General features: G+C 38.2%; 1 protein-coding gene across 3 annotated transcripts in view; it reads right to left on the bottom strand.

Annotated features, from left to right (window-relative positions):
- Positions 1–22,781, bottom strand: part of ascc3 (activating signal cointegrator 1 complex subunit 3) — a 550,255-nt gene that overhangs the window by 316,638 nt on the left and 210,836 nt on the right. For all 3 annotated transcript variants that reach the window (XM_072553139.1, XM_072553156.1, XM_072553148.1), the window contains exon 14: positions 19,365–19,499. In XM_072553139.1, the coding sequence (XP_072409240.1) occupies positions 19,365–19,499 (135 nt within the window). The remainder of the gene's footprint in view (positions 1–19,364; positions 19,500–22,781) is intronic.

Here is a 22,781-nt window from a genome sequence, read left to right as displayed (position 1 = left end):
GGATTATTTGTTATCATTAATGCTTTTTGTGCTTTAATTATTGGTAACCAAAATTATAAAGAAAGTTAAATTAATTATTTATCATCATAACTCCCCCCTCTAGATGAATGATTTTCTTGTGTTCATTGAATTATATGCATTTAAAGTCTTCTGAAGTGGTGCTATGATCCTTTTTAAGTTTATTCACAGCACATCTGAATGATGATCACCTTGGTAATTATTTGTTGGAATAAATCATCAGTTTGGGGCATGGAATTGAATTTTTAAATTTTAACATGGGACATATTTTATCAAATTGCAGGACATTCTGGTTTAACGTGGCAGTTGTGTTCCTTTGTAGTCTCGCACTATAGAAAAACACTATTGAAGACTGTACTGTGGAAGATTGCTATCGAAAATCAGTACATCCATTCAATAGAAAGTTTGCGTTATCCAAATAATGCCTACAATTCATCAATTGTGTTAGAGCCAATTCGCCTTGACGAAACGTTCATTATACCAGAACGACCCGAACCTGATCATACCAGTTGAAGCCTTTGAGGCAGATTCCAAAATTGACAATTGCATTCAACAATGGCAATTAATAAATTTATCAAAGCACATGAAGCAAGAAAACCATGACTAGGTTGACTTTATTTTAACAACAATAATGAGTGACTGGTGCGCTACTTTAAGTGCGGTCTGTCACAGAACAATCAATCACTGCTGGAGTAAGACTGATATTCACCTCCGACCAATTTTACATTTTAATGTGTTTTTTTACATCAAGATATAAAATTAAACAAAAGTACTAGTATTAAATAAACAAAACAGATATACTTGTGTGAAATGTTATGTTATTTGCATATAAAAGCAATATCAAGCATTTTTATCCAGTTGCTTTCGTAGAGGAGCAGTGTGGGACCAGTGATCATAATTCCATTGGTTTTAACATAGTTATGGAAAAGGGCAAGCTTTGTATAAAAATTAAAAGTTCTAAATTAGTGTAAAGCCAATTTTGACTGTATGAGACAGAACCTTTAAAAGATGATTACAGTAGACCATTCACAGGTAAAGGACGACTGGTATGTGGGAAACTTTGAAAAGTGAGATAGTAAGAGTTCCGAAGCAGTATGTTTCTGTTAGAGTTGTGGGTAAGGCTGGTAGGAATAGGGAAAAATGGATGAATAAACATATTGAGGCTCTGGTCAAGAATGAGGAGGAGGCATATGCAAGGTATAGATAACTAGGATCAAGTGAAGACAGGCATATTGAAGAGGGAAATCAGGAGGGGGGAGAAACAGCACATGAAATAGCCTTAGCAGATAAGATTAAGAATAATCCAAAAAGCTTATACCAGTATATTAAGAGTAAAAGAGCAGCTAGGGAGAGAATAAGGCCCCTTAAAGATGGTGCCTGTCTTAGTGTGAAAACATAGGAGATGGGAGAAATATGAAACAAATATTTCCTGTCAGTATGTACTGTCAAGAAATTCATGAAAGCAAGAGAACTTGGAGAAATAAATATTGATCTATTGAAAACAGTCCATATTACAGAAGAGGAGGTGATGAAGGTGTTACAAAACAAAAATGAATAAACTTGATCAAGCATATTCCAGGATGTTGTGGAAAGCTAGGGAATAAATTGTGAGGCCCCTGGCAGAGATATTTGTATCATCCACAGCCATGGGTGAGGTACAGGAGGACTGGAGGGAGGCTAATGTTGTGCCTTTATTTAAGAAGGCTGTAAGGAGAGCCTGGGAGTGAGTATAGGCCAGTGAGTCTGACATCAGTCACGGACAAGTTGTTGAAGAAGATTCTGAGAGTGAGGATCTACATGCATTTAGAGAGGAAAGGGCTGATTTCAGATAGCCAGCATGGCTTGGTGCAAGGGAAATAGTGTCTCACAAACTTGGTTTTTTTGAGGTCGTGACCAAAAAGATAGAGGAGGGCAGAGCAGTAGATGTTGTCTACATGTACTGTTGACAAGGCTCCGCATGGTTGCCTGGTTAGTAAAGTTAGATCACATGGGATTCACAAAGAGCTTGCCAATTGGGCTAAGGAGTGACAGATGGAATTTATATTGGAGAAATGCGAAGTATTGCATTTTGTTAAGATGAACAAGGCAGGAACTTACACAGTTAATGGTCCAGCTCTCAGCAGTGTTTTTGAACAGAGAAACCTAGGGGTTCAGGTAAGCAAATTGGTTTGGAAGACATTTAGCACACTTGCCTTCATTGCTCAGACCATAGAGTATAAGTCTTGGAACATAATGTTGCAGTTGTATAGGACATTGGTGAGGCCTCTTTTGGAGTACTGTGTACAGTTCTGGTTGCCCTGCTATAGGAAGGATATTACAGAAAAGATTTACAAAGATGTTGCCGGGATTAGAGCATTTGAGTTACAAGGAGAGGCTGGGAAGACTGGGACTTTTTTTTCCCCACTGGAGACGGTGACCTTATAGAAATTTTAAAAATCATAACGGGCATAGATTAGGTGAACAGCAAAGGTCTTTACTTGAGAGTAAGGGTGTTCAAAACTAGGGGGCATATTTTAAAGAGGAGAACAATTTAAAAGTGACCTGAGGGGCAACGTTTTCACACAGATGGTGGTTCACGTGTGGAATGAACTGCTAGAGGAAGTGGTAGATGCAGGTACAGTTGCAATAGCTAAAAGACATTTGGGCAAGGAGACACTGGAAAGGTTTAGTGGGAAATGAGACAAATACAAGCGTCTAGTTTAGTTTGGGAAATTTGGTTTGCATAGATAAATTGGACTGAAGGGTCTGTTTCTGCATGACTCTGACTTTATAAGCGCTGTACAGTAATAATCCACTGGGTGGTGCAAGTTATTCACTATTCTCGACTGTCCTCTGCAGGATGAAGCATGAACGGATTACACTGCCTCTGAACCTCAGTATCCGTAGGTGCACTATGCAGCACTGTCAATAATTAATAGTAATCAGCAAAACTTTGTTGTTACAAATAATGACAAAAACATCGTTTTCACTTCACGACAGTAGGCTAACAGTGAGGAACTATTCTTAGTTCAGTGCTCTTTCATTTGTTGGTCTGTGTTTATTGCAACGTTACGTATAATTAATCAATTTGCTCCTGCTATATACTTGTGCAACTGTGCATAACTATGTTCTTTGTTGCAAAACTCAGCAATGTAAACATAACAGTGAAAAAATTAATTGTTAGCTGGACTAATTCCTTTTGTAAATCTATACTCCAAAAACAAAATCTTGAAGACTTTAAATTAACTTGGTTAAGTGCTCTTTTCAGTGTGAAAGCAGAAATGAATACATCGAGGTATTTTTAATGATCAGCAATTGGGTATATCAGTTACAGGCAGAAGGAGAAACAGACCTTTTTTTTCAATTTTACCTACAGTATGCATCACCAAATCAGGTTACAAAGGGCAAATTTTTTTCTTGTAAAATGAAAATCTTCCAAGGCACTAGATCTCACTCGAGTGTGCAACAGAATAACTTCAATTATGCCTTAGCAATGTGTAATCATAGGAATTGTCTAGATACTATTAAAAACAGAAAATACAAGTGGATATTCAATCGTGGAAAACCTGCATGTGAAAACAAGACAGCACAGAGCATTCCCATTCCTGTTTTACTGTATGTTAGGCAATCTAATCCAATCCAAAAACTGAATTTACTACTCATATGATATTGTCTTTGCACAGTTAATTTGATTATATCTTGTCTCAGTAGATGTGATGCTTTCATCAAATGAACTGGTCAGCAACAGTTACTGAAATTCACATTGCAAAGGAACTGAATTAACCTGCACTGTCAGGATGCTAAAACTATTTAATGATTGCATCTATTGAATTTAATTTATTCCCCTCATACTGTCAGACTGAGTAACTTTGCTGCAGCAGCTCCCTGTGTGAGGTCCATGATAAATCAATGGAGAACCACAATCAGTAGTAGTCAGTGAGCAGACATTGCAAGTCTACAACACTTCCTTCAAACAGACAGTACTGAAGACGACTCTCAGATCTGGAAAGCCCAGGGTAATGTTAATCCCAAAGATGGAGGACTGTGGGTTTAGATGGAAAGTTAACAATAAAATAAATCAACGTGAATACAAGTCACCTCAACCAGCTGGCCTGTCATTGCGCTTTTTTTATAAGGAGACTGCATACTTCCGTTTTAGCAATGTATCTATAAGTAACTAACATGGCATGTATGTCTCTAAATCCAAGAAAAACTACAGGTTGAAAAGGACAGAGGAGCCATCATAATATAATTATTTTTACATGGGCAAGGACAAGGAGCAGGAGTGCTACCTCCAGAAGCTGAGACCTGAAATCACCACACACTCCCCCACAACATAACTCTCTACAATTTCCAACACCCTTTCCCAATCCTACTTAACACCCCAAGACATGTCAGCTTCCCTGATTCGACCACACCAACGTAGGATCTGGAGACTCTCTAGTTAAAACTGCGCAGTGATTGGGGAAATGGGCATTTCTGTAACTCTGCCATACTGTTCCAAAGGATGCCTCTGTAAACAATGGGCCCTCCAGCTTCGTGACTTCTGATTCTCTACAGGCAATGCCTGACATGGGTATTTGTAGCTCTTTCTGTTTTGCTTTGTAATTTATATTATCTCAGTATTTTTATTTGACTGTACTATCATTCCAGAACGTCTCCAATGCCAGCCTCTTGCATGATCATGGCTTTTCCCTAACACTACTCAGTAATATTTCTTCCTTTTTTTTTGTTTGATCGTGGTAGCAGAAGTAAGCCATTCGGCCCCCACAGTCTGTTCCATGAGATAATAAATGTGATTTGTAGCCCAACTCCATTCATCCACTTCAGTTTTTCCCAAAGGTGATATGGTGGTGATAAAATAAAAGAGGTATATCTTCAACCTGTAATCCTTCGCATGTATACCCAACAAAAACCACTCCCTTTTGAAATTTCAGTTGGGCCCTGTCCTCTACAGCAGTTTGAGCAGGATAGTTCTAGATTTTCATTCCTCTTTGTTTGAAGTACATCCCGGCATTATGCCAGAGTATTTCAGCTCAAATTTTAAGTTGATTTTGAAAGGACTATTTTTTTTAAACTTTTGTGCTTTTTAAAAATGTGGACTGAAAAGAGAAAGAACTGTTTTAAAGGCTTGAAAGAATGGCAGTATGCTTTGAAAGTGATTTTTAAACAATTAATTCAAGGATGAGGGTATCGTTGGCACGGCCAGCATTTATTAGCCATTCCTAATTGTCTTGGGGGGAATTTAAGAGTCATCCACATTGTTTTATGTTTGGAGTCACATGTAGGCCAGACTAGGTAAGGACAGCAGTTTCCTTCCCCAAGGACATTAGTGAACCAGATGAGTTTTTCCAACAATCAGCAATTGTCATCATGGTCATCACTTAGACTCCTAATTCCACATTTTTATGGAATTCGAATTCCACCAGAACATTACTTGGGTCCCTGGATTAACAGTTGGTGATAATGGGGTAGCAATGGCCTACTGGTACTGAATACATTGCAGGCATCAGGGAGACAACGGGCATGATCGAGCAGTAAATGAAGCTTTTGTTCCAGAAGATTTGTACCTGATGGGGTGTACAGATTGACAAAAAACTGATTTGTTTTTGGCCTAGTGACCAGTTATCGATATCAGAATTTTTTTTTCCTGCCAGCAACTACGTGATTTGTTCTCAGGTAACTGAACAGCTTGGAGCTGGGAACAAGAGAGAGAGAGAGAAAAAAAAGAGAGAGAGAAGTGCACAGTTCTTCCCTTGTTTGGGAGAGCTCTCTCTGTTCTCTAATCAAAACTAATGATAAACCTTCACAAAACCAACTTATCTTTGTTGCTAGAGTTGTTGATAAGTCAGAGGATTTCTATACTTGAACCAATCATCTTGTGTCTTGCACCTACTAGTGAAAACAGCAAGAGAAAAATGATCTAACATGTTGGCCAGCAACATTGTCTTAAATCACAGAAGCTTGAACACAGACTACTAAACTATCTTTCCATTTTCTCTGCCACTCCCCAACAACCTAGTTTCCCTGTGTTTGTATAAGTTCATGTGTGTTATCATCCATTCGTGTGTGTTCGTATATGTGTGTGCAACGACGAGGCAATAAATGCCCACTGGCGTAAGCATTCAAAGACTCAAGTATAATATTTTTGTTAACTTGGAAATCATCAACCAAATCCATTATGGCCTACTGGTACTGAACACATTGCAGGCATCAGGGAGACAACGGGCATGATCGAGCAGTAAATGAAGCTTTAGTTCCAGAAGATTTGTACCTGATGGGGTGTACAGATTGACAAAAAGTTGATTTGTTTATGGACTAGTGACCAGTTATCGATAACAGAACTTTTTTTTCCTGCTAGCAACTACGTGATTTGTTCTCTGGTAACTGAACAGCTTGGAGCTGGGAACGAGAAAGAGAGAGAGAGAAAGAGAAAAAGAGATAGAGAGAAGTGCACAGTTCTATGCAAGGTGACATGGGAGGACCTCGCAGTGTGATTGAAGTACAAGATGCCATAAGAAGCCTCAGAAACAACAAGGCTATTGGTCCCAATGGGATTCCTGCAGAGATCTTTAAAAAATGGCCCACAGCTCCATTAACACACAAATGCTTTGTTCTTGAAGATTTGGTTCAAGGAAGAACTCCCCTCTTACATCTCAGGGATGCTCTGACTGTGACCATATTCAAAAAGGGGACATGACTGACTGTGGGAATTACGGTAGCATCTCCCTTCTGTCAACCACTGGCAATGATGAGGAGATGCCGATGTTGGACTGGGATAGATAAAGTTAAAAATCACACAACACTAGGTTATAGCCCAATAGGTTTATTTGAAAGTACTACACTTGAACCTCTGACAAAATATTTGCACGGGTCCTTGCCAATAGACTTCTGCCATTATCTGAGGAAATAGTCCCTGAATTGCAGTGTGGCCTCTGCCCGTCCAGAGGAACAAAAGACATGTTCTTCACAGCACGTCAATTACAAGAAAAATGTCAGGAGCAGAAGCAATCACTTTACATGGCCTTCATCGACCTAACTGTGGCCGTTGACACAGATATCCACCAGTTTCTTTAGCAGATACTGTCCCAATGCAGCTGCCCTGATAAATTCATCAGCTGCTACATGATGACAGTCTGCGACAGTGCTCAGTGATTGTGGATTGGAATCTGAGACTCTCATCGTGAAGGCAGGGGTCATGCAGGGCTTTACCACCTTCCTTACCACCATTCTCTGTCTCACTGGCCAAAACCTGCCCAAGGGAATTCAATCATTTACCATATGGACAGCAGGCTGCACAACCTTAATAGGTTCAAGGCCAAGGTCTTCACCACTTCTATCTTGGCGTTTCAATATGCTGATGACAACGTTATTGCAGCACACTCTGTGGAAGATTTGCTGTACATCTTGGATGGCTTTGCCAAGGCATATAAGCTACTAGGCCTTACACTTAACAAAAAAGACTTGAGTACTCAATCAATTATCAACCTCACCTCAATAAGAATCAACAACCATCCCCTTAAAAAAGTGGATCACTTCTCATACTTTGGCACTCATCTCTCCTCCAAAGCCAATACCAATGCAGAAATACAACAACAACTGAGCTCTGTCAGTGGAGCCTATACCCAACTCAGAAGAGGGATGCTTCAAAACCATGACGTACAGACCCAGACTAAACCTCTGGTCTCCAAAGCTGAAGTCCTTCCCACACTTGTTATATGGAGCTAAAACATGGACTACCTACATTAGGTACCTTAAAGTACTGGAACAACACCGCCAGAGATCCCTACGTAAAATCATGGAGGTCACCTGGGAAGACAAGCGCACTAATACCAGTATCTTGGAGGAGGCCAACATAGCCAGCACCACCACCACCATAATTCAACAGCAATTCCGACTGGACATGTCATCTGAACGCCCAACTCACGCCTCCCAAAACAGATTATGTACAGCACCTGCAGGAAGGTCAGGGTGGCCAAGATATTATCCAGACCAACCTCAAGTAATTATATATCAACATAAACAACTGGGAGGACACAACTACAAACCAGAATCACTGGGGAAACATCATCCAGCAGGGAAGTATACACCACAAAAACAATCTCCGTCAAGTGGCAGAACAGAAGTGACTCTTGCAGGAGGACAGACAGAACATCTGGAAGCCCACCCACCACAACCATCCAATACCATCACCACCCACCATTGCGCACCTGTGTTAAAATCTGTGGATCTTGAGTTAGCCTCTTCAGCTATCTGAAGCCCCACAAGTAGGCGCTTTATGGAGAACACACACTCGAACTGAGTGGTAGCTGACGAAGAGAGAGAAACAGAGAGAGAGACAGACAGACAGAGATGGGAGGCGGAAGAGAGGGAGAAAGAGAGAGAGAGAGAGAGAGAGAGGGAGAGAGAGACTATTTGTATGTGCGCGCACGCGCTTATGAGCAAGATGTGAAGATACTAAGGCGATTAGAATTTTAAATCTGACATTTAATATGTAGCATTAAATGCTAACAGTTTATAACTATTCTGAGTCATTAGACGTTAGCTACAGACAAATAAATAAGTAATTCTTGTTAATCTCAGAAACCTGGCTCATGCTTTGCATCAACCAAGGTCGTAAGGTCAGGTAAATTAGGGAACTTTGGGATGACTCTGGGAATTTTGGTTCTCTATTTCCAGTGTGCTACTCTAGTGAGTCAGTTCACACTCTGCTTCTGAACTCCTGAGTAAAGGTAATGGCTTCTCTCTATCTACTCATCAAATCTTTATAACCTCTCAATTACACCTTCATTAATCTTAAACAGGAGATATAACCATCGGCTATGCAACCTGTCTCATGACATTTTTAGCTCTAGTGTAATTCTGGTGAATCTTCACTGCTTCACCTTTTTAAAATCATTCATCTTCTCCCATTTTACTGGGGGATCATCACAAAGCTGGTCAATCATCAAATTGAAGTGAAGAGGAGCAGAAGTTTGATTCCATGTTTACTGGCCAAGATTTGCTCCTCAATCTTTAAATTAGATTAGCCAGTCATGATTATATTGCGATTTGAGAGAGCCTACTCAATGCAAATTGACTGCTTATTTCCTAAACTATAATAAAACTAATTTGGGAAGTTGTGGAAGGCTCTATATAAATGTAGGTCTTTTTATTATTCATCCAATAAATCAGACTTATACTTCAGAACTCCAAGAATTGTTGATTGTTGTCAGCATTATATCTTTGCCATTAAACAAAAACATCTGCATGTTCTAATGGATGTTTGGTTTCTGTCCAGTAAATAAATTATGTAAAATGTTAATGAAATGGTTCACTTCAATAACATCTTTGGATGCTATTTCAGTTTTCAGTCATTTCTACTGTTAATTAAACTAGTGGTTGAGGATTTTTTTTTTAAATTGCTTTTTATTCTAATTTCTGATTTTATTCTATGGAAAAATGCAGCAAAAAACATACAGAAAAAAGATAAGTATTGCGTGCTCAGGTATAAGTGATTGTGATATTAATGGGTTCTTCCCACGTCCTCCACCCCCACCAACACCCCCCTTCGCCTGATGAAGAAGCTGCTCACAATTTACAATGTTGTCGAACGCAATTCCTTAAATAGGTAACTGCTTTAGACTGGCTGAGAGTGATAGAACAAGAATAATTACCCATTATAAAATGTCTCTAATTAGAAAAAAATTCTCTCTCATGTTTCACAGAAGCATAAATAATTAGTCAAGAATGGACATTCAGAACAAGGAGGAGATATTACAGAAGGTAATGGGAAGATGGATCAAATGCATAATGGATTTGGAGGAAGGCCTTAAGAGGTGTTGAGGAAGATGTTTAGGAACTGGGTTCCAGCGTATGGAGTTTATCTAATCCAATGTATAGCAATTTACAATGGGGCTAAAACCAAAGGAGATGTCGGAGTTTAAATGATAAAGTATAGAAATATGGGGCAGAATCTAGTTGAGTTGAAGGAAGTCTTATCAGTTAGCTGGACAGCCAGTGAGAAATCTGCACTGCAGTTTGCAAGGTGGCCACAGTAAATCACAGGCCAATCAGACAGGACATCAATAGTGGGTCTTGTCTTACAATCAAGAATCTGGGAGTGGGAGCACGACTGAATGAGCGTTACTGGCTAATCAGGGGTTGGCAGCTTTACACTCAACAGTGTCACAGAGGAGGTGTAGATGTTGCTGGAAAGCAGTTTTGAGACCTAATATCTCAGAGGACTAAAGAATCAGATACATAATTTCAGAGGTAGGTAGAAGATTGTGGGCAGAGTTTGGAATGTCAGAAGCAAAACAAGAAGGTGGTATTCAATAGACAGTCTCCTGTCCAATATGCAGACCCTCGATCAGAGTCTGACTGTCTTTGATTGAGGACCATCCCTGTTCCACTCATAGTGACAAGCTGCTACAAAGGTATATCTGTCAGGTACACTGCATGGTCAATCCCGTCAGCAGCAGGGACTGAGATCAAGAAGTTGTGGCTGTTTGGATATACCAGTACCCCTTTTTAATTAAGTCCTCTTCGCACACCTGTGCCCACCATCTTTGAAAGTAGAAGATCGAGTGCTTGAAGTCAATGAAAGGCAAGAGTCTAATCTCTGATTAGAAAGCAATCCATCCATCTTCAGTACAGGTATTTTGGGATAACATGCATTTCAACAACGCAATTTGGCTATAACATGGCTGAAAAATTAGGAAACAGTATTTTTGAGAATGGTTATCTCTGTTCACAATAGTGCGATTCTAGTGGGAATTGGTTTGCACATTTCGTTCTGCACATGCACCAGTGTCCACACCGTTCTACGCATGTGTGATGTCAGAGCCGGTGTCCACACCGTTCTACACATGTGTGATGTCAGAGCCGGTGTCCACACCGTTCTACACATGTGTGATGTCAGAGCCAGTGTCCACACTGTTCTGTGCATGCGCCGATGTCAGCTCCAGTTGCTCTGCCATGCTGTGCATGTGCCAATGTTAGTTGCCGAGACAGCAGCTTTCTGTGAAAGGTACTATACAGACACTGGCTTTCTTATATTTAAAAAATGTACTGTGTTAAATTTACGTTTGTTTTGTTAATATGGTTTCAACCTTCATTCAGATGGTGCTATACTTCACGTTAAACTTTTGGGTGATTTTTGAGTGATTGAGAGTGATACTTTTTGTAGTCTGCCCCTAACCCTACTTTTCCCATAGGCCCCATTGTTTTTATTAAGCAATTTTCTGTTAAGCGAGGTTTCACTGGAATGCAACTACAGCATTGTAGGAGAATTACATGTACCTAACCAACAACTGCTTATCATTTAACCTTTAATGGTTTACAACAGCAACAAAATGACTTCTAACTTTCTGTTACTCACAATGTTCTCATTTGAAGGAAGGCATTGGAGGACGTTATAAGTCAAAAGGGATTCTCACTTAAAATGGAATCATAATATTCCACTTAAAATGGAATCATAATAGGTAAACAAGAAACAATGATGTGGAGCATTTAGAAACTGCCAGTGCAACATTTTACTCGCCTCAAAATCGTCACAGTAATCATTATATCAGTGTGGTTACAACATGGAAGGGACAAATACAGCCTGTTACGTCCATGTTGAATACCTTCAAGTGCAACTCAGCTAATCCAGTTTTTTTCTACTTTTTCCCTGTAGCCATGCAAGTTTGTTTCTCACCTGATAATTTTTCAATTCTCCTTTGAAACCGTCAACTGAATTCCAGGCAGTCTATTCCAGATTCAAATTACTCATTGCTTTAAAAAAAAATCTTCATATTGGCAAAACCGCCAGTGCTATTCACTTTATATCGAAGTCCTCTGGTTATCAACTTTTATCCAACGGGAACAGATTCTCCCTATCTACTTTGTATCGGCTTCTAAAGACTTTGAGCAGCTCTATCAAATCTCCTCTTAATCCCCTCCTCTCAAAGAAATGTGCAATCTACTCATATAACCATTGTTGCTCATTGATGGAATCACTCTCATGAATCTTTTCTGTAGCTTCTCTAATAGTTTCACACCCTCTCTAAAGTGTAGAGCCTAAAATTGGACACAATATTCTACTTGACAGTGAAGCAATGTCTAAAATGCTCAACATCCCTGCTTTGTGATTTAAATTTTGTTATGAGTTGTAAACTAGTTTTTCAACCTGCCCTGTTTTTAAACCATTTGTTAACATATACCTCCAAGTTCCTCTCCTCCTCAGTCCTATTTAGAATTGGAACCTTAATTTTACATCAACTCTACTACTGTTTTTCTACAACTTTTTTTTTCACTTCACACCACTGTCTAAAATTTTAACTGTTTCCATTCATTCCACTAGCTAACATACTTTTTAAAAAAAAAATCATTCATGGGATGTGGGCTACGGTAATATTTATTATCAATTCCCAATTGTGGGAAAAGATGGGTCTGGAGTCACATTTTGGCCAGATTGGATAAGGACAGCAGTTTCCTTCCTTAAAGGACACTAGTAAATCAGATGGGTTTTCTGAAAATTGACAATAGTTTCATGAGCATTATTAGATTCCAAATTCCAGATATTTTGGGATTTCAAAATCCACCATCTATTATGGCAGGATTCAAATCTGGATTCCCACAATATTCCCAGGGTCTCTGGATTAATAGCCTAGTGATAATACTGATAGGCCACAACCTCCCCGTTTCAACTATTAGAGACTATCACTAATCTCCTCACAGTTCAAAGTAATTCCCTCATTACAACCTTGGTCCAAACAAAAATCATCTACAAGAACTGAACTGCAGAGGTGAGATTGACTGCCCTTAACATCAAAGCAGCATTTTGTTGAGTATGGCTTCATGCAGCCCAAGAAAAATGGAGTCATGGAAATTAGGAATTTAGCTCTATGGGGGATGTAGTCATGGTTAGTGAAATGAATATGGTGTTAGTTGTTGGAAGTCAATCATTTCAGCTCAAGGACATTGCTTCAGAGCAGTGTTCTATGACCAAACATGTTCAACTGCTTGAACAATAACCCACTCACCAAAATAAGGTCTGCAGTGGTTTATTCGCTGGACATTGTTTAGTACCATTTACAACGCCTCAGATACTGAAGCAGTTTGTGCATATATGCAAAAGGTTGTAACACTTGCAATTCTCCAGTTCTGTTACTACAGCTATCCGTATTGGAAAAAGATTGGAAGATTATTATCAGTGCTCCTGCATTTCCCCTACTTCTCTTACTTCTCTCAGCATCCTCAGGTACATCTGAGCCATTCCTCATGATTTAAGAACTTTATGTCCAGCCAGCTTTTAGCCTATCCAATTCACTGCTCTTTCATTTTGACATTGGCAGCAACTTCTTTATTGGTAAAAAGAGATTCCATTTAGTGCTTCAACCATGTGATTTGCCTTCATCTTTGAACCCATTAGCTTTACTCCGCCTTCTGACACCATTTTCACATTAATATGTCTATAGAACACTTTCCATAAATCACCTATATCTTTCCTGAACATTTGTAATTGCAATGCCAATGGTTATCTGATTGTTAGCATTGCAGGTAACAGTTAAATAACACTGTCATACACAACACAGTATTGCATTTCTCTCCAAGATGTATTTGACATTTGTAACAATGCAGCAAAGCATTTCATTACTTATCACTGCTCCAAGCAGTTGGATAATGGTTATCCTTCTTGGGTTTTATGAAGCTTAGCATTCATTTGTTAAATAAAAGATCTGTAGGGATTATTATAGTAAAATTGTGGAGTACACATTATTCTATCAGTATTATAAATCCCAAGTGCTTAATTTCTTACTTATTTTCCACCAAAATATCGTTGCTTTCCATATTTTATCTCCATTTATAGGTATCTTTTGATATTTGAATACCAAACTAAAGTGTTGAAGTGAAAACTCTGCTAATGAGAAATATAGCGAAAGTAAGAGATTATAGAGCGCCATATTACTGCCATTGAAGGACTTACCGTATCAATGTAAATCAGACTCACTATTTACGTTAATTTCAATTAGGAGTTCAGAATGTCTTGGATTTACAGTGCAAGTCCAATTAATTTCTCTGCAAAACGGTAACAAGGATTTTTAAACTGTTTGTTACAATGAATGCTTCCAAAGTACTGAGCCAATGAGCAAGTAAACCATCACACTTAAAATGCACAATAATGAAAAAGGGTTTAGGATTGGATTATTGCTCAAACATGTATTGAGACATAAACATGTATTGAGACATACATTTATGTATTGATACATAAATGTGCTACTTTTGTAAAATAATAATTACGATTATGTGAAGATGTTAAATTCAAAAAACAGCTCAATAAATTAGATGAGGGCACTTCTATATCAGTCAATTTTTGATTCAATTTCAATCAGCCATATTATTTATAAATGATAATTTAAAAAAAATAGTAATTCTACATCCCAAAAGAACAAAAGCTCCAGCAACCAAATTGATAAAACAAAACTAATATTAAAATAGAAATGACAATTGCAGCTTATTGACTCCAATCTTTTTGGCCATGAGATTTTATCCAGTCACACAGGAGTATTTACAGTGATATTTATATGAAGCTTCTGATACTTAGCAACTCCTCTCCCATCATAACGTTCATCAAACTGAATGAAATTGTTCACAAATAAAGGTTCCATTTGCTTATAAATAAATGATCAGGATGTTATCTATTAGCAAAGCCCACATTAAAACAATGGAGTGGTTCATTGAGACATGTTAGAAGAAAAGCTGGAATCAACCATATTGATCAGAGATTAGTCACAAAGGCCAGACTAGTTAAGGCAGGAAACATGCTGTCCTTAACGGACATCAATGAACAAGGTGGGTTTTTATAACAATACAACAATCTTGGTTCTTATACTAATATCAGACTTTTCTTATTCCACATTTATATATAAAAAAAGAAGCCAAATATTTAAGCAATCATGGTTATCCATTCTAACATCATTCTGACTTGGACTAGATCACTGTCCATCCACTGTTGCTTGTACATAACTGGCCCAGCTGGTGACAACCACATCTATGAAAGAAAAAGCACGGGATCTGAACTCTCAAACCTATCATGCCTTTTTGAACTCCTTGATACAAAGTGACTGTGACACTATGTTGATGCAAAATTGAAAAGGTAACTCAGGGATAAATCAGTCTCCTAACTCTACCATGGCCTTTGCTATTCACCTTATCTATGCCCCTCTATAACATCACCGCTCAACCTCCGATGCTCCAGAGAAAAAAATCCCACCTCATTCAGCCTCTCCTTATAACTCAAAACCTACAGTCCTAGCAACATCCTTGTAAATTTTTTATGTACATTTCTAGTTTAACAACATCCTTCTTAAAGTAGGGTGACCAGAATTGTACGCAGTATTCCAAAAGTGGCCTGACCAATGTATTGTACAGCTGCAACATGACATCCCAACTCCTAAAATCAATGCACTGACCAATGAAGGCAAGCATGCCAAACGCTTTCCTCACCAACCTGTCTACCTGCAATATCACATTCAAGGGGCTATGAACCTGCACCCTAGGTCTCTCTGTTCAACAAGTGATCTCCCATATTTTATCCTCCATGAACTTGAGAGCATTCAAAACTCTGCTGCTTCTAACTTAATTTGTAACAAGTCCCATTTTTGGAATAGAAGCAAAAGTAGGCTGTTCAAAGCCTCCTGCCTGCTCAGATATTCTAGGTCATGACTGATAACCTACCAAATGCTAAATTCCCATGCTATCTTCAGGTCTCTTGACATTATTAGCAACTAGAAATGTATCAATCTGTGTTGTGATCTTACTTGATGTCTGAGCACCCACAGCCCTCTGGAGCATATTGTCAGTGACATGAGTAAGGACTCCTACGTTCCCTCTGAGATCACACTTTTCAAACTCTCCACATTCTCTTATTGCTCCTGTGCTTACTGGCCTAAACTGACTCCCAGTCAAGCAACAATTGGTTTTATAATTCTCCCTTTGGTTTAAAATTCCTCCATAGCTTCTCCCTTTCCTCCAAGAAATCTATACGCCTCTAATTCTGGTGTCTTGTGCAGCCACAACTGTAATTACTTTATCTGGTGGCTGTGCCTTCAGTTGGCCAAGCCCCAAGCTCTGGATAACCTTCCTTAATGCCACTCTGCTTCCCTAACTGTCTTTCTTCCTTTTGTTTCGTAATACTTCTGTGAGGATTTCTGGCTATTTATTGTGTTAGAGTTGCTATATAAATACATATTATTGTTGTATAAATTGTTCATTGTACAGTATTTGCTGTTTTTTTAATGCAATAATAAGTGAAAAAACATTATCCATTTAGCTAACCGTAGCCTGCACAATAAATTGTTTATATGTTCTCATTATTGTTTGTGACAGAATTAGAATGCAGCGTGCAAAGTTAGAATTGTGTCAGTTTCATTGGTTTCAATTCTATTCCCGTTAAACATCTGCACTGGTTAGCTAGCTAAAGGCTCAAATTTAAGTGCTTGTTATTTACAAGCAATTGAAAACAGCTTCCGGGGTTGACTTACTTTAATTAATCATTTATAGTTTGATGCAGCTGGATAAAGAAAAGGAACAAATGATAGTTGTATATATTTCTGAATAGAGAGTTATTGAATAACATCATAGACTTTATGATCTATTAAGAAACCAGAGCATTTAAACTAATGCATTTGTTATTGTGATTTATTGTGGTAAACTATTACTGGTGCAAGTTTTTTGAATGATGTTGCAGCTAATATTGATTTTTCTACATCTGAAAGGAGAGTAGCTCAACTGAATGGCACCCCTTGTACAATCTTGATTGGTTTGCTCACTGGTGAGTTCACTGTATGTCAGCTTCAATTCTGCTATTGATGGTGAACATCTATGAGTAAGCTGTAAAAGTTTCAAATTATTCCTTTAGATCAACTCCTAACCAAAAGAAATACATTCTGAAGAAGGGTCACTGGATTTGAAATGTTAACTCAGCAGGTCAGGCAACATATGGAGAGAAAGTAGAGCTTTTGCAGCAATTTATTTTTCGGATTTCCGGCAATGCAGTTGTTTCTTTTTTTGAAATACGTTGCTTCACTTTTGGCTACATTGTATAATATGGACACTGACAAGTATTAAAATGTTATTTTTTAAAATTTTGCCAGGAGGCCAAGGTTAGAGCCTCACTTACTCCAGAGGTGTGCAATAACATGTCTGAACAGATGTGAAGCTGGAAAAACACAGCAGGTCAGACAATATCCAAAGAACAGGAAAGTCAACATTTTAAACCGGAACATTGATTTTCCTGCTTCTTGGATGCTGTCTGACCTGCTGCGCTTTTCCAGCTTCGTATCTATTGATTCTGGCTTTCAGCATCTGCAGTCCTTACTGTCTCCTACATCTCTGAATAAGTTGATGAAAACAATCTTGTTTTCAAGATTGTTCTAAAATGGCCTGTCACTGCAATTTTAATACTGGTGATGGATGCCACAAGATTTGACAATTGTGATCTCCAACTCTGTCTAGTGAAAACAATAGGTAGAAAATGCCACAACCAGCAGGAGCACACTAGAAAAAAATCGAGATGTAATTCTGCTTGGGCCCAGAATCATTCAAAGTGAACGTTTGAAGGTTGAAGTGATGAGCAGAAACAAAATGCTAAATTAAAGGAACTCATTCACTATAAACTGAATTTTAAAGTCTATTTGAAAGGGAATATGATGGCATACAGTATGGGGGGGAGAGATGATGCTGTAGTGGTAATATCACTGGATTAGTAATCGAAAAAAGGTCCATGCTCATACTTTGGAGACATGGACTAAAACCACATTGCAGTTGTTAGTGGAATTTAAATTTAATCCAAAGTATAAAGTTATATCAGTAATGGTGACCATGAAACTAATCAGTTTTTATAAAAATCCATCTGGTTCACTTTGTCATTTTGTCAAGGACAGAAATCTGCTTTCTTTACCTGATCCAACCTATTGTTGCAATGTGGTTAATTTTTAACTGCCCTCTGAAGTAGTGTTATAAGCCACTCAGTTCAAGGACAATACATGGTGGCCTTGCCAATGATGCCCACATCCGATGAAAATATAAATTTAAAAATAAGTTGGAACATGAGTAAAAGTGAAGTCGCCAAAGTCTCAAAGGACCACAGGACTGCTCTCTCATTAGAGAGAGGTTAAACAAATCACCATGCCTGAAGGTCGCCATGCCTCAATAGAGAAGAGCAAGTTCAAGAAGATAGGACCTTCGTGATGATCTCAGCCAGTATGAGAATTGAACCTGCATTCTGTCTTGTAGACCAGCTGTATAGCCAGTAATGCATGGAAATCGGCAAATTGAAGTGTCTCTTCCATATTTCTATCCCACCCAATTTCTCTGCTGCCACTTCACGCACTGAGGTAAAGTATCCTCCTTAAAAAAGATAGATAAGAATTGCCCATTTTGAAATTTGGCCATGCTTTCTCCAAAAGATGCTGTTCTATTTTCCAAGATGCCTCAAGATAATGGACAAGCAGTGGAAATAATACAGTTAAAATGAGGTAGAATTATTCACTTCATTTAGTTCAAGCTCAGCGATTATCATCATGCTTAGGGTTCTGTTATTGGACTATTAGAGAGACCATTAAAAAATTACAATTTGATTAGTTATAGAACATCAGCACTGGAGTATGAAGAAATTTTACCAACTTAGAATTTGAAATATGTAACAAATATGCATAATTGATGACAGCTGGAGGTTCGCAGTTACTAATATCTACTTTAGCATCAACTGAATAACGAGGAAACAAGAACAAATTATATTCTTCAATGACAAAACAAAAAAGACTTTGGGATCATTTAAGCTTTGAAGTTTTAGAAAAACGCTACAAATATAAAACAAATCACACTTTTAAAAAGTTAACTTAAATTGTAATTGTACTATTTTGTGTACCTTTTAAATGCAACATCAGCATCACTTTCTTCATAACCCATCTTTGTTTTTTTGTCAAAACTCAATCAAGTTAGTACTTCCACCTGCCCCTTACAAAACAAATGAATTGTCTCTTCTAAAGTTCAGTATGTGGCAGTTGATACAACCAAGTGCATGGAGGCTTAATAGACTACAGAAAGCCATATTTGGGCTCTTTCTGTGCTGCACCACACAGATGCTTGTTCGTTATTTGTAGAAGAGCAAGCGAAGGCCAAAGTTTTGGAGGACATGGGACAAAGAGGTGTCAAAGATGGACACAAAATAGTGCTTTTACCTGCCGACCTGGTCCTAATGAGGGGCCTACTTTACTGATCCACAAGCTGTGGAGTAGTCAGTGTTGAAGGGTGCTGCTGGCATTGCAATCAGGAATTTCAGGCATATGAGTGAATATGCTCATATATTCTTTCAGTTGAAGGTTCTCTTGATGGCATACCTGTTTCGCGGCCAAGCCATAGTCTGCGCTTTGGTTTGGTAAGAAGTACATGATATCACCCTGGTTTTTTGCCATCTCTTGAAGAACCATGGCTGTTCGGACAGTTGAATTTCTTGCATGCACAAAAACCATCACCTAGGAAGACACAACAATGTAATGGTTAAACAACACCATAAGCCATGATAATGAAGCACATTAATTTTCTACTTTTCTGTAACAAATTTCTGAAAACTATTTTGCATGTAGCAATGCCTCATAGGTTTGAGTTATATTCTAAGCTTGTTTAATTGTATGAGGAAACCTCAAATAATGAATTAACTGTGATCTGACCACATTAAAACAAAATCAGTTCAGTCGTCACTCAGGCACTGTGTGAATGTCCCAAGATCAAACCATTCTGGCTAACTGATCTGAGACAAACGCTGCTAAGGGAATTCCCTTACATCCAAAATTATTTGGATTTCTATGCTAACTTCACCAGAATTTTTAGAAGTGGTCCAATTAAGTGCATTTTAGCATAAACAAGGAAATACAGGAATCCACATCTTTTTCATTGTTGAATGAGCAAGGCTGAATACAACAGCAGAGGATAATTTGAAACAATACATGAAACCCAAGAGAAAAATGTATGGGATCAGTTTGAACTTAACATCATAATGATTTAACAAAAAATCATGGCATTGCAAGTGAAAATAAATTCTATTGGTAAATATCAGTCAGAATCTGTGTTCCAGTAGCAGCAGTAAGAGCACTGTATGTTTAGCTGAACTTTAATCAAGAGTCGACCATAATATGTTACTCTAAGTGGGTTATCTTTTTGTGTCAGTTATCACAAACATGCTATAGCATTACATCAGTTCAACAAAAGAAATGTTCCAGAGATTCAGGCTGATGTCCTCCTGATGTCGATCTCAACTGAGGGACTGCTTATTTTTAAACTGAGTACCCTCCTTCTAGTTGCCCCACACAGGGAAACAGCCTTTCAGAATCCACCCTGTCCAGGCCCCACAGGATCTTGTATTTTTCAACAAGATCACCCTTCATTCTTCTGAACTCCAAAGCATACAGACCCATTCTGATAAAATTTTCCTCATAAGCTTGCCAATCACAGGGAGCAGGCAAAATGAACCTTTGCTGAATTATTTCACTGAATACTTTTATTTGGTGGTAGACAGAGTTTTGATGGGCAAGTAAATCAAATATTATCAGATTAGATGGGAAAGTGGAATTCATAACGAACATACCAGCCATGATCTGACTGGACTTTGATCCAGTAGGCTGGAGGGGCTCCTGTTCCTAATTCATATGTTTCTGCATAATGCGTTCTTAAATAAGGAGGCCAAAGCTGTGCAGTACATGAGATGCGGTCTCAACAACATGCTAAAGAAGTATAGCTAAATATTCCATTTCTCTTTCAGTAAATTCTTGTGAATCTTGAATAGCTCTCTTTTATATAAAAAATCTTTCGTAAATAATCAGCGCAATATTAATTCTAAGTTCAAACAAGGATTGAAAATGTGAAGAGATCTAAATAAAGCAACCATCTTTCTGAGTGCTATCTTAGATTTGGCGTTCAGAAGAGAAAAAACACACTTGTCCAATAGAATGTTATTTAAATTCTTTAATTCATAACAAATCAAGTTGTCTTTTTCTGTGGAACACTATTCAATCTACCACTAAAACAGAGGATAGCTAATATTTATGAAAAGATTTATTACATTTTAACAAAAGCTACTTGGCTATGGCCTATGAAACAAATTTAAATATCAGAGTAATTAATAACATTATGAATCTCGTTCTGCTTTCCAGCAGGAACATCTGATTGAGGTCAGAACATACTCTTGTGCTAAAGTTCAAGCTTCCAGGAGAGCTCAGAAAAGGCCGGTCTTACTTTTATATGCAATTCTATTTACAGTATGATGGAGATTCAACTCAAGTTTTTAAAAAGTATATGAGCAATTGTACAAGAGATGTACAGGTAAAGGTCTGAAACGATCTGTGATGCACTGAGATAAAATTATTCAGCAAGTCTGCCAGTTCCTTACTTCCATATTACTTCTAGCTGTTTTTGAAGAGTCTACATTCTCTTTGATTACAACTATATGTATGACCTAATTGTAAAATCTTGTACTTGATAGCCTCCCAAGTCCCTTTTGCATTTTTTTTTCAGATCTTGATTTTTTTTCCCCTTTGCTGTGCCTTCGAGTTCTTTCAGCCCTATGGATACCAATATTTATCCATAATTTTACTTTCTAACAAGTTTAAATATTGCAATTGCTTCTACTGGCAGAATGAACAATGAGCAGAGGACAAATGTTTCAACTAATTGGCAAAGAATGAGAGATAACATGAGAGAAAGATTTGTTGTTTTATTTATAAAGTGACTGTGATCTGAAATGCACAGCCTAAAAGGGCAACCTTCAAAAAAAAAAGAAATTGTATAAATACTTGGAGCAAAACAAAAATTACAGGACTAGGGTAAAAGAAAGCAGCACACAACAAATTTGGTAGCTCTATCAAAGACTCGGCACAGTTACAATGAGTTGGTTGAATGGCTTTCTCTGCTTTACACTGTAACGACTAGAAAATAACTAGCTCTACATTTTACAAAAAAAGCTTGTGACCTATTACCAAAATATACTTGGCCTGGATAGTGGTTAGAATATGGAATCCTTTTTCACAGAGTAATTGAAGCAAATAGCAGAGATGCATTCAAAGAGAAGGTGGATAAGTAGATAGGATGAAAGTCAAATGGATCTTTGGGACCAACATTGACTTATTAGATAAACAGCTTGATCCCTACTGCATATTCTAAATGAGTAAGAAAGAGATGGAATTTGCATCCAATACACCAATTCAGAAAAGGTGGAATCTTTTCAACTTCACGTGACTGAAATTCTTAAGGTATCACTTGTTGTACAGGGGCTGCTCACACATTAAAAACAGAAAGCTTGTGAACTGAAGTTACCAGAGCCTCAGCCACTGGCTTCAATCAGACCAGCTTTAAGGTTAACATAAGTCTTTACTGGGAGGAAGAGTAAAGAGGTTACCCTAAAAGTGTCCTTGGAGTGACCCTATCGTGGAAAGACACCAGCCCTCATATCAGCTAAGAACTAACAAGAACAAGACACCATAGTTTGGGAAAAAGGATAAAAATGAAGGATTTTGATGTACCATCAGCAAAAACTCTGGAAAGCAACCTTTGTGAAGTCGTGGCCCCGACACTTGGAAGTGTGGACCGGGCTCCAGATCTGAGGGAAATCACCTGGCTCCAGATCTGAGGGAAATCACCTGGCTCCAGATCTGAGAGAAATCACCTGGCCAGCATGAGCTTTTATTCTTGCGGATTAGCCTTTATTTTTGTTGACTCTTTCAGGAACATTAAACTTAGTGGGTATGTGCTTAGATGTTAGCACT

The sequence above is a fragment of the Chiloscyllium punctatum genome, chromosome 3 (genome assembly GCF_047496795.1).
Source record: "Chiloscyllium punctatum isolate Juve2018m chromosome 3, sChiPun1.3, whole genome shotgun sequence".
NCBI lineage: Eukaryota > Metazoa > Chordata > Chondrichthyes > Orectolobiformes > Hemiscylliidae > Chiloscyllium > Chiloscyllium punctatum.
This window is presented reverse-complemented; position numbering and strand designations above follow the sequence as displayed.